Source organism: Macaca thibetana, chromosome 15 (genome assembly GCF_024542745.1).
Source record: "Macaca thibetana thibetana isolate TM-01 chromosome 15, ASM2454274v1, whole genome shotgun sequence".
Taxonomy (NCBI): domain Eukaryota; kingdom Metazoa; phylum Chordata; class Mammalia; order Primates; family Cercopithecidae; genus Macaca; species Macaca thibetana.
In genome coordinates this window covers 53,482,222-53,494,733 of record NC_065592.1, presented here as the reverse complement: position 1 = coordinate 53,494,733, position 12,512 = coordinate 53,482,222, and the positions used below count along the sequence as shown (strand labels likewise).

At 43.3% G+C, this 12,512-nt stretch overlaps 1 protein-coding gene across 2 annotated transcripts in view; it reads left to right on the top strand.

The window, feature by feature from the left end:
• TEK (TEK receptor tyrosine kinase) overlaps positions 1 to 12,512 on the top strand; it is a 122,245-nt gene that overhangs the window by 101,267 nt on the left and 8,466 nt on the right. For both annotated transcript variants that reach the window (XM_050761979.1, XM_050761978.1), the window contains exons 16-21: positions 2,132 to 2,242; positions 5,593 to 5,783; positions 6,328 to 6,441; positions 9,041 to 9,111; positions 10,116 to 10,156; positions 11,008 to 11,104. In XM_050761979.1, the coding sequence (XP_050617936.1) occupies positions 2,132 to 2,242; positions 5,593 to 5,783; positions 6,328 to 6,441; positions 9,041 to 9,111; positions 10,116 to 10,156; positions 11,008 to 11,104 (625 nt within the window). The remainder of the gene's footprint in view (positions 1 to 2,131; positions 2,243 to 5,592; positions 5,784 to 6,327; positions 6,442 to 9,040; positions 9,112 to 10,115; positions 10,157 to 11,007; positions 11,105 to 12,512) is intronic.

The window sequence follows — 12,512 nt, the reverse complement described above, 5'->3', positions numbered from 1 at the left end:
ACAAAGGCAGGAGCCATTTAAACATCACTGCTTGATTCACTGGGATGTGATACTATAGATTCTTGGTCATATACAGCTAACTTTTGGGGAGCATTGTTGTTTCTCTTAATGCAGTGCTTCTCAAAATGGAGTGTGCATCAGAATCACCTGGAAGGCTTGTTTAAAAACAAACTCTTGGGTCCTACCCCACAATTTCTGACTCAGTAAGTCTAGGGCAGGGCCACAGAATCTGCATTTTTCATTAGTTTTCCAGTGATGCTATCTTGTGCGTTTGGGGACCACATTTTGCACACCACAGTCTTCATAGGTTAACTGTATATAAGTTCCTGGGGACACTGTTAGAAATGCATTCACTTGGGTTTCTTCTACTCCATGTTTGACCACACCTGAATTTCTTGGGTAGCATATGAAAATCTGTGTTCTTAAGTGGCTTTCTCTGTGGTTCCTCTGTACACTCAAGTTTGCAGAGAAAACCACTGATTTAAGGTCATAAGAACTAAATCTTTTCCAGCTTTGTTCATCTCAAGACTGTTTGGTACCTACCCATCTAATAATATTTGATAGTAAATATCTTCAGAGAAAGCAGAATGACTAGTTAGCTGGCAAATTAGCTAGCTGTCTTCTGTGTGAAAGAGCAGTTTGTGTAAGACTTGACTGTGAGGCTGCACTATTGATTTTACAAAATACAGGCTTGGAATGTGGTGCATTAAAGCAGAGAATGTGATGAACTGTTATCATTGTGCAGCTCCATCTTAAGAGCTCTTTAAGGATGCTGACAGAGTTTTCTTTTGGACCACAATATTGAGTCTGTGAATTAACTCTAAATATTATTAAATCATCTCTGCTTTCTGCATTGTTAAGAAGACTAACAAAACAAAATGTTATCTATGATTAGAAACAGCAATATGTTTCTTTAAAAACAATACAAACTACTTGCAAAACAGCCAGAAATCCCTTTTCTGTTTTGCTACTTTAGTCACGGAGTTTGGGGGAGCAGTGAGGATAGTGAGAGGAGAGGGGTGTAGAATCTTATGAAGGCAGTTTTTATTGGGATCTATTGTGAGCCTGATTTTCTGTCTTGTGCCCATGTGAAGAAGGAAAATAGCTTAATAAGGCCTCAGGGCCGATAAATCCTGCAGGCAAAGCAGTGCATCCAAAGAAGGGCAGTTACTGAAATAAGTGGCCAACCTCACTATAAGGAACTTCTTTAAAAAAATTCCCAAGATATTGACCCTGAGAGAGGCTTCTGTAGTATGAACAGAGCACTTGACTTATGAATACCATTGGCCCCTCATGAGATGATTGTCACAGTTTCTAAGCATGAGCAGCCATGTTTATGGCCACCAGCACCCCACTCCTACCCTTGCCACCCAATGTGGTTTTTTAAAAAACAATAATAGTTCATTGTCCCCGACTCAAGACTGATCAGTTTATGCACCAACCAATAGCCTTCTCTTCATTCTGGTGCTTGGTGGGTTCTCCCTCTGGTTAAAGTGCTAGTGGAGAGACAAGGCAAAAAGAATAAAGGCAGATGCAACTCAGTTTCCTGATTCCCATGCAACTTCCATAAGATAGCATTTGGATTTGATTTATTTAGCTCAATCAACCAGATTGAGACTGGTTTGTAAAAAATAAGTTACAATTAATGAATAAAGATGCATGCATTATTGGTGATGTTTCATGGAAACTTTGGTTGTATTCCTCAGTTGTCTCTGGATGGTAGATTTAGTTGGAAGAACTAAAATCTAAAAGATGGTACAGCTCCACCTCTACCAAGTCATTTACCTGAGGATCTGGGAGCTTAAACAAGAAAACTTTAGAGTGGTGGTTCTCATCCATAGGCATTTGGCAATATCCAGAAACATTTTTGATTGGCTATTGACATCTAGTTGGTAGAGGCCAGGATGGCTGCAAAACATCCTACCATGCACAGGACAGGGCCCTGCAAAGGAATTATCAGCCCAGTGTCAATAGTGCCAAGGCTGAGAATCTCTACTTTAGACTAATCTCTTTGGTTGTATGTAGTTGATGGTGACTGAGGGCACCTGAAGGTTCTTGGGGGGCAGAACAGGACAGCTGATTCTGAAAAGGTGTAACAAATAAGAATCACAACCCTTGACTTTCTTCCCAGAATATGCCTCCAAAGATGATCACAGGGACTTTGCAGGAGAACTGGAAGTTCTTTGTAAACTTGGACACCATCCAAACATCATCAATCTCTTAGGAGCATGTGAACATCGAGGTAAGATGCTCTTTTCCTGTCTTTCCTGCCAGAGTTTTTAGAAAACAGACAAATTCCATATTGATATAAGGAAAGATAATGATCTTAAGAATGTTGCCTAATTTTTTTAACGTTGCATCTTCTATCTGAATGTCTGTCTAGTCCCATTTATAGATTGTGCTGTGGTTTGCCTTATTTTTGGAGGGAAGTGCCGAGGGTGGACTATTTAGCTTCTGGTGTGGTTCAGCCATTACTGCCCAAAGGTATTTATGGCTCCTACCTGCCCCATCCTTGGCCATCCAGAGGTTTTCACTACTACTACTACTCCTCAAGTATAGTAGGGGAGCCCCCACCATCAGCTTCTTCTTAATTGCCTACCTTTACATTTTTCCTGGAAACCGAGGGAATTGGTATTCTGAATGTTAAAAAGCCATGAATGCCAGCAATCTACTATAATATGAAAACTAAGGAGAGTTGGATTTTAAAAATAATTATAAGAAGCTTTCATGAGATAGTGCTTTGTTTTTATCCAGAATGCTTTCATGTACAATTACAATGGAGCTTTACAACTATCCTGTGTTGCACATGCATTTAAAGTTAAATTTATGTTATTCAAATGTTTATTGAGTACTTTCTATTGTAATGCGTGTAAGTAGTGGTGAGTGAGTAGGTAACAACAAAAATCATCTGTGGGTTTACCTCTGCGTGCTGCATGGCCTTGTAGTTCTGAATCTCTGCTTAAACTTAATTTCTCATGGAAAAGTTTGCTCCCATAAAAAGCTCCATGCAGTAATTATTTACAAACTTGACAGCCTCTTGTTGACTTTGCAGCACAAACACCAACAATAGAAAAGAGACTACTTCCATTTCCTCAATGTATTAAACTAAAAATACTGGTGCTTCAAATAATTTATCATTCTATGATCCAATAAGGGTGTAATTCTGAAAGCCAGATCATGTCCCTTAGGTTAAATAATGAAGTAATGACATTTATTTTTTGAGCTACTTCCTGAAAACAGTAATCAGCATGGCACAGGAGTATAAATGAAAGTCACACACACACACACACACACACACACACACACACCCCACCCCCACACCCTGCTGTCCTTGCTGACACCACTCCCACAAACATGGTGAGTGTTCTTAAAACCCGCCTGACTTTCTGTACAAACCCCACAAATGACACAGTACAAAAGGGCAAGGATTCTCTGGATGCCCAGGGAAAGTGGGGTTATGACAGGAAGCCAAGTGGCTGTGGTGGACAGACTAAACCAGTTTTCCGGAAAAAGGCTAAAACTACAAAGAAGACTGTGCTGAAGGTTTTAGTGTGTTGACCCCACTGCAGATCTAGGAGAATGCTGGCTATTAAGGGATCCAGGCACTAGGAGGAGATAAGAAGAGAAATGGCCAAGTGATCCAGTTCTAAGTTTCATCTTTTGTTTTATTCTGAGGATAGTAAAATCTTGAGGTTATGTTTACTTCATCTGGTTGCAATTGGTCTTTTGGGAGAGAACCAACCACAGTATTAATGCAGTTTCCTTAATGGGGAAAAAAACGCAACAACAAAACTATATCCCTTAAAATTTTGCTTTGTCATCACATGAGCACATAGTTTGCTGGCTCTTAAAATTTTAATATAGGCCAGGCGCGGTGGCTCACGCCTGTAATCCCAGCACTTTGGAAGGCCGAGGTGGGCAGATCACGACATCAAGATATTGAGACCATCCTAGCCAACCAACATGGTGAAATTCCATCTCTACTAAAAATACAAAAATTAGCTGGGCATAGTGGCTCATGCTAGTAGTCCCAGCTACGCAGGAGGCTGAGGCAGGAGAATCGCTTGAACCTGGGAGGTAGAGGTTGCAGAGAGCTGAGGTAGCGCCACTGCACTTCAGCCTGGGCAACACAGTGAGAGTCAGTCTCAAAAATATATATATATATATATATGCTAAATTATTTACCTTATTTATCTTTCTTTATTAATAGATATTAAAATTATTTTAGAATAATTCAGTAAAAATGTGAGAAAGCACATGTATACCATAATTTAGGTCTAACTTTCATTATAGTGCAACAGGATTCAATACTAGAAGATTTCTTTTTTTGTTAGAATTTCAATTTCTTAGAATATCTTTCAAGCTTTCTTTTTTTGAGACAGGGTCTCACTCTGTTGCCCAGTCTGCAGTGTAGTAGCACAATGTCAGCCCACTGCAACTTCCTCTTCCCTGGGCTCAAGCAATCCTCCCACTTCAGCCTAAGTACTCCCAAGTAGCTGGGACTACAGGGACGCACCACCATGCTCGTCTAATTTTTATTTTATTTTTATTTTTTGTAGAGATTAGGTCTCAGTATACTGCCCAGGCTGGTCTCAAATTCCTGGGCTCAAGCAGTCCGTCTACCTTGGCCTGCCAGAGTGCCGGGATTATAAGCGTGAGCCACTGCACTGGGCTTCAAGTTCTAATTCATACAACATTTTAAATACATGGTTTACCCAAAAAATTCTTTAAAAAAACAGTAAAAAAACTTTACATTTTACTAGGTATAAATGTCAATGTTTTTAGCAAAGTAAATTCCCTTTAAAAATATTTTTGTAAGGGGATAATTTATTTTTTAAAAATTCCAAGAAAACAAAAGTAACAAAACTGGGCAAATAACTTTTTATTAAAAAAAAAAAAGAAAAATGATTTGGAACAAAAAAGTGACAATGAACCATAGGTTTTTCTAGGCATTATTGTTTTATTGTTTCCTAAAAGCTTGAGTTTTCTGGTTTCTTGAAGCAAAATGCAATCTTTGAAACTAACTTCTGGTGACCAGAGACCCAATCAGCAATATGGTGACTTAGTATGGGTTTTAAGGAGGAGTAGAAGGCAGGAGAGAAAGTTCCATGTTGTGGCTCCTTCCACACGGATATTTAATTGTTTAAAAATAATAACAGCCTCAGGAATAGCTAGAGGCAGACTGGAATAACATGCCTGGCTCATATTAGCTCCTTGATCAAAATGGAATGCAGATGAAAAGGTGATGTGAAGAACGTGTCCCAGATCTGGAAGAGAGTGCTTTGACTCATCTACTGTTATAACTGCCTGGGTAAAAGCATTTCAGGAAGCCCTCTGTGTGAGTGCACGTTTGGAAGGAATGGAGAGGGAGTGGGAAGGAGCAAAACCAAGCGTTCCAGCCTGGCCCCCTTTGAGTATTGCAGGAGGATGTCACCTATCTTCCTCCTGTCCCCCAGTGCTCCCTCGGTGGTGTTACTAGATGTGTTTCGTTTAGACAAAATGGAGTTTATAGGCAATTCCCACAGCACATCCCTTAAATGTTACAGCTGTTCAGGGCCACTGATGAGTCAATGTTCTCTTCCTTCCCCACAGGCTACTTGTACCTAGCCATTGAGTATGCGCCCCATGGAAACCTTCTGGACTTCCTGCGCAAGAGCCGTGTGCTGGAGACGGACCCAGCATTCGCTATTGCCAATAGCACTGCGTCCACACTGTCCTCCCAGCAGCTCCTCCACTTCGCTGCCGACGTGGCCCGGGGCATGGACTACCTGAGCCAAAAACAGGTTTGTTTGGAGGAACTTGCTTTGGATATCTTTCCTCTGGAATGCCCTCTAAAGTCAGTTTCAATGTTTGTAGGGTCTGTCAACCTCTCTTCTTTAACTCCTTAAAATCTCCCTCAATCTCTTTGTGAATAGTCCGTCTATTTAAATAAAAATTAATACTGACAATATGTTTATCTAGCAATTTTCATAATTATGAAAATTTCATAATTTTCATAAGATGTAGCGAGGTACCTTAAGCTCTCTTAGCCTGGTTTGCCTCTAAATCATGTGCAGCAACAGACACACACTACATTACAGCTGGAGGACTTAACAACCTGTGTTTTTTATTTGTTCATTTTCTGAAATTCTTCTGCCAAGATGTGGTGTGTCATTTGGCAGAATCCATTCCATTACCAGGGAATTCTGGAGGGGAACTTTAAGGGGAACTGGATTGTGCCTTTTTAAAATCCTTTTTTATGCTATTGTTTTCTTTCCTATTCCCCAAAGTTTTCAGCCCTGGGGCTTTCATTAGGCTGAAAATACATAATGTTTTCAAAACTCTCAGTTTATCCACAGGGATCTGGCTGCCAGAAACATTTTAGTTGGTGAAAACTATGTGGCAAAAATAGCAGATTTTGGATTGTCCCGAGGTCAAGAGGTGTATGTGAAAAAGACAATGGTAAGTACAGGACATGGACACTGATCGCATCCTTTCCGAGGTACTCCCCGCTCTCCTGATGTCGCTTCTGGACTGTCAGTGCTCTGTGGTGACTAAAGCATCTGACTGTGTGTCCCAGTAGATACTGTGTGCCCTGGGAAACATTCTTTCTAAATGTTCATTCCTAACATGGTTGCAGCGTCTGTATTACTAATGAAGAAGGCACTGTCATGTGTGACCAAGTAATTGAATATTCAAGCCTAGTGGTTTGGGGTCTTGGTTCTATCCAGTTCAGACCCCAAGGCATCTCATTTGGAAACCTCTGAGGAGCTTGCACAATCCCCTTTCATGCACAACCGATGTAGCGAGGAAAAAGATGAACATATTTTCCAAAAATCAAGGAAACAAACTAAATGGTTTCTAAATCACCAGGAGGCTCTATAGAGAAATTCATAACTTCTACAGGCTCATCTAAGATTTCTCTCTTCACTGAAACTTCAGTGGTCAAGTCACTGTTCAAGCCCAAAATCCACTCTCCCAAACAGTAATATTTTATCTTTAAGTACAAGATTGCGGGAGAACCTAACCATACAGTCTTAGAGGAAGAGAGATACTCATTCTGCTTTTGGTGCCCAGTCTAGAATCACATAGTCCTAGAAGTACCACATCCCTGCATGTTAGAGCTGTGTGGAGGAAATTCACCATCCTCTGTTTTCCTGGGGTGGGCAGAACGCAGGGCCTCAGGGATGACAAGCGCTGCAGCCTTTCCATGTGTCTAGCAGGTCTACTGTGGTGGATGGCTCTCCCTTTTTTAGGTCTGATGAACATTACTTTGGCCCAGCTTTCTTGGGATGGCTCCAGTTGTCATGAGTTATAGGCAGTCTTTTCATTTTTGTGGGCACACCAAATTGTCTCTTAGCAAGGCTCAGGTTCCTGCATTTATTCTCAATTCCAGGCTTCCTTTTTTTTCATCACACTTATCTAGTTACTGAGAAGATAAAACAATACTCAAGAACATTTTGAAAGGAAATCACCCATAATTCACCACCTTGGCATATATATTTTTTTCATTTTTGGCTTATCGCCTTCCACAGCATACACCCTTTCACATAGCTACAACCACAGTGAACATAATCATTTTGGATCTTTCCACACTCTTTTCTGATGGGGGTGTGAAGTGGGGTCCCTTTGGCTCTTCGAGGGCCCTGCATGCTTATCAACATAGCACTTTCAGAAGCCACGTGTGCCTCCCTGAGGGCTGGCTTCCAGGTGATGCTTTTCTGCCTAACCTTTTCAGACCCACTCAAGGCAGATGCTTCTCTGGAGCAGGGGTGGACTTGTTTTCTTAAAGAAGCAGAATCCACCAGTCACCTACCTACTCCAGCTCTCCCAACTCCTCCCTGACCACCTGGTGTCTTCAAATCTCCTTCCTGAAATCCTTTTCCCTGCTTTACTCCAGCGCTTAGGGGATGTGGGTGCCCTGGGTGAGAAGGTGGAGGGATAACACAGGTTAACCCCACAACCTACCCATTCTATTTGGATGCTCTCCTCAGCTCCCCAAGGCTAGCATGGGTTTGCTTGGCATTTCTGCAATATTGGGGTTATTTACAGGGGGAGAGCACCTATCAGGGCTTGACTCGATCTTACAATAGACTAAACAGGGTTAAAGGTGTTCTTTAGCACCTTGGGGCTGGGGAGGAAAGGCCCAGGTTGAGGGAAGGGGGAAGAAAGAAGGATTGGAGAGGAGCAAGTTCCCTGCAAGAAGGATGCAGTGTAGCAAGTTTGGACAAATCTCTGGGAGGGAGGGATCAACCTCTTGATGACCAACCTTATGATTTTTGAATGAGTAGATAGGAAGGGAGCCCCAAATCATAGAGACTTTGAGGAAACCAGGAATAAAACTTTAAAGTCAAGCTTTACAACGTCCAGTCACATCTCATTTTGCCTAGCCTGGGATCAGTAAGCCAAGATATGGGGACAGCCTGGAGGCAGTCAGGACCAGCATCCAAAGTATCGGTATGTGTCTCCAAACCCAACATAAACTACACTACGTAAGCTACAAATCATCTCAATCTCTACTGTTATATATGCACACTGTTCCCCTTGTCTAGAGATGCTCTTTCCTCTCCCATCCACCTAATGACACCTAAACGACTTACAGAACCATGCTGGGATGTCCCGTCCTCTGGAGAATCTCCCTCCATCATCTCCAGGCACAGTTGTTCTCTTCACCATACCTCAGTGCCTCCATTTCCCTTTTCCACATTATTAATACAGTTAAATTCTCACTCAGTGTCTATGCCTGTCTCTCCTTTCTAAACCTCAGAGTGCCTCTGAGGGCTATAAGGTGAATAAGGAATGACCGACTACCATGCGTGCACACTCACACTTCAATTCATATAAAACTGCTGAACCCTGAAGATAAATAGGACCTGCGCTATTTGCATGTTTTGAAATTTGAAAACACACATGTAGCTGGGACATACACAAAGCAATGATGTCTGAGTCTGCCCTGCCTATGAGGTTCCCGATGGGCTTTGTGGAGCCACAGCTCAGGCAGGCTGAGAGCCTCATAAAGACCCTGTCCCACTTAAGTGACATCTCACTTTGTTCTCTCCAGGGAAGGCTCCCAGTGCGCTGGATGGCCATCGAGTCACTGAATTACAGTGTGTACACAACGAACAGTGATGTGTAAGTAAGCTGCTTATTGCCAAGGGATTTTTTTTCCCCTCCCAGAAACATATATAGTTGACAGAGGTTTTAAAAAGAAGCAGGAATGTCCTGTACCTCTCGGGAACAAAGGTAACCAAAAAACCCAGGAAATAAAGTAACAGAATAAAGCCGCAGAGTAGACGGTTTCCAGAGTGCAGAATCACTGGTGGCAGGTTTTGGATTTCACTCTGCATACTGAAGTTGTGTATTCTGCATTGTGCTTCGAGTTGTGAATTCTCGGACTCAACAGGAAGGGACATACTGGCCTTCCTGTGGCTCCTCTCCCAGACCTAGATCAGAGGAAGCAATCCAGAATAGCTGCTGGGGACAAAGTAAGGCCAGACAGTCAGGGGCGTCTCTGCTTGCAGCCTGCAGTGATGCATCAGAGGCTGGCGGTGGAAGGAAGGGTAGGCTTGAGATTTAGGTCATCTTGCCTTGCACCCCATTTCCAGGATGAAAAACCAAGGCCGTGAGGGTGGTGGTGACTTGTCCAAGGGGTTTTGCTGATGCCTGGGGATGAAGAGGGGGTGGGCAATTGCTGTGTCCTCACTGTCTGCAAGGTGCTTTTTATGTTTCTCTGCATAACTTTGAGGCAAGGATTATTGTCCCCACTTTTGTAAGAATATACTAAGAGGTCCCAAGAGGTTCAGGAACTTTTTCCAGGTCACATAATTGGATGGCAGAGATTGGATTTAACTCAGATCTGTCAAGCTCCAAAACATTTCATCTGTTTTGGACAGTACCACCTTGGAGTCTCTGGTTAAAGTGATTTGGGGGCTCTGGCAAAGTGAACACTATTTCTTTGTTGTAACCTTTCCGTTGAGCTAAGAGAAACCCACACTGTGTGCAAGGGCCTATCCTAGGATGTAGACATGTAACATTTCCTTTTCTCAGACAGGGTGGGTCTCCCTGGCTTTGGGGGCAGGAAAATGAGTGGTGACTCTGTTTGCTGATTGTTGGTTTCACACTTGTCCCTCCTGCAGATGGTCCTACGGTGTGTTACTATGGGAGATTGTCAGCTTAGGTGAGTATCTATGTTAAAATATACATGCCAGAAAATATATAACAATTTCATGTATACTGATCCTAGTTTTATCAATATTGCATATTTAAAAAAACTAGAAGGCCCTACACAGAAAGGTAATAATTTTATTCTTCATGTTTTTAATGTGGCACATATACACCATGGAATACTACACAGACATAAAAAAGAATTAGTTCATGTCCTTTGCAGGGACATGGATGCAGCTGGAAACCATCCTCCTCAGCAAACTAACACAGGAACAGAAAACCAAACACACATGTTCTCACTCATAAGTGGGAGTTGAACAATGAGAACACATGGACACAGGGAGGGGAACATCACACACCAAGGCCTGTGTGGGGGGGAAGGACAGAATAACGACAAATACCTAATGCATGTGGGGCTTAAAACCTAGATGATGGGTCAATAGGTGCAGCAGACCACCATGGCACATGTATCTCAAAACTTAAAAAATTCTACAATAAATATGCATTGCTTTTATAATTAAAATATGAATTATAAAACTACAGGCTTCAAATCAGACAAAAAGGTTAATATTATTGGTATAATAGATGTGCTGTGTGTGGGGAGACTTAGGGAAGAGAACTGGCACTGAATTGAGGAAGCCGGGGGTGGTTCCTTCCCCTGAAGCAATGATGATGCTTTGGCATACTCTGTAGTGTAAGTCCAGTTTTGATGAGTGGTGGGTTTGCCAAGGGAGGCATGCAGCATGTTCACTCTCCTGTGACATACCATGTCTTCCTCCTGGCCCCTTAGCTTTAGAACCCCTGGACAGGAAGCATTGCTTTTCATGCCAGAGAGGACTTAGAGTGGCACTGTTTGTCTTCCAGGAGGCACACCCTACTGCGGGATGACTTGTGCAGAACTCTATGAGAAGCTGCCCCAGGGCTACAGACTGGAGAAACCCCTGAACTGTGATGATGAGGTGTAAGTCAGGCCTCATCCTGGGGCTATTTTGTCTTACCTTCCTTCCTCTTGTGTGTTTCTGGGGCCAGCTGACTTTAACAAAGTCAACTGGTATACACAAACACCTACACACAGAGATCCCAAATAGGTGAATAGAAGCAGGGGGGTTCCCAATACTAATACTGTTATGTAATACACAAGGAGTATTAGCTTTACAGGCATAGAAATTTAGGAGGCATTTAATGACTCTCGGGAAGGTTGAAATGAGGAAGGGCAACAAATGCAGAAAAACCTGAAATAAATTCGTGAAGTTTTTCATTAAGAAAGATACATTTTTGGGCTGGCAAGATGGCTGAAAAGGAACAGCTCTGGTCTGCAACTCCCAGCGAGATCAACTCAGAAGGCAAGTGATTTCTGCATTTCCAACTGAGGTACCCAGCTCATCTCCTTGGGACTGGTTAGAAAGTAGGTGCAGCCCACAGAGGGTGAGCTGAAGCAAGGTGGGGTGTCACCTCATCCAGGAAGTACAAGGGGTCGAGGAACTCCCTCCCTAGCCAAGGGAAGATGTGAGGGACTGTGCCGGGAGGAATGGTGCATTCCAGCCCAGATACTAAACTTTTCCCACAGTCTTTGCAACCCGCAGAAGAGGAGATTCCCTCTGGTGCCTATGCCAACAGGGCCATGGGTTACAAGCACAAAACTGGGCGGCCGTTTAGGGCTAGCTGTAGGAGTTGGTTTTTTTTTTTTTTAGCTTTTTTTCCTTGCCCCAGTGGCACCTGGAACACCAGTGAGACAGAACCATTCAGTCCCCTGGAAAGGGAGCTGAAGCCAGGGAGCCAAGTGGTCTAGCTCAGTGGATCCCACCCAGCTAAGATCCACCGGCTTGAAATCCTTTGCTGCCAGCACAGCAGTATGAAGTCAACCTGGGATGCTCCAGCTTGGTTGGAGGAGGGGTATCCCCGATTACTGAAGCTTGAGTAGGCTGGTTTTCTCCTCACAGTGTAAACAAAGCCCCAGGGAAGTTCAAACTGGGCAGAGCCCACCAAGCTCTGCAAAGCCACTGTAGCCAGACTGCGTCTCTAGATTCCAGCTCTCTGGACAGGGCATCTCTGAAAAAAAGGCAGCAGCACCCGTCAAGGGCTTATAGATAAAACTCCCATCTCCCTGGGACAAAGTACCTAGTGGTAGGGGCCACTATTGGCATAGCTTCAGCAGACTTAAATATTCCTGCCTGCCACCTCTGAAGAGAGCACCAGATCTCCCAGCACAGCACTCGAGCTCTGCTAAGGAACAAACTGCCTCCTCAAGTGGGTCCCTGACCCCTGTGCCTCCTGACTGGGAGACACCTCCCAGCCCAGCAGGGGTTGACAAGACACTTCATACAGGAGAGTACTAGCTGGCATCTGGCAAGTGCCCCTCTGGGACAAAC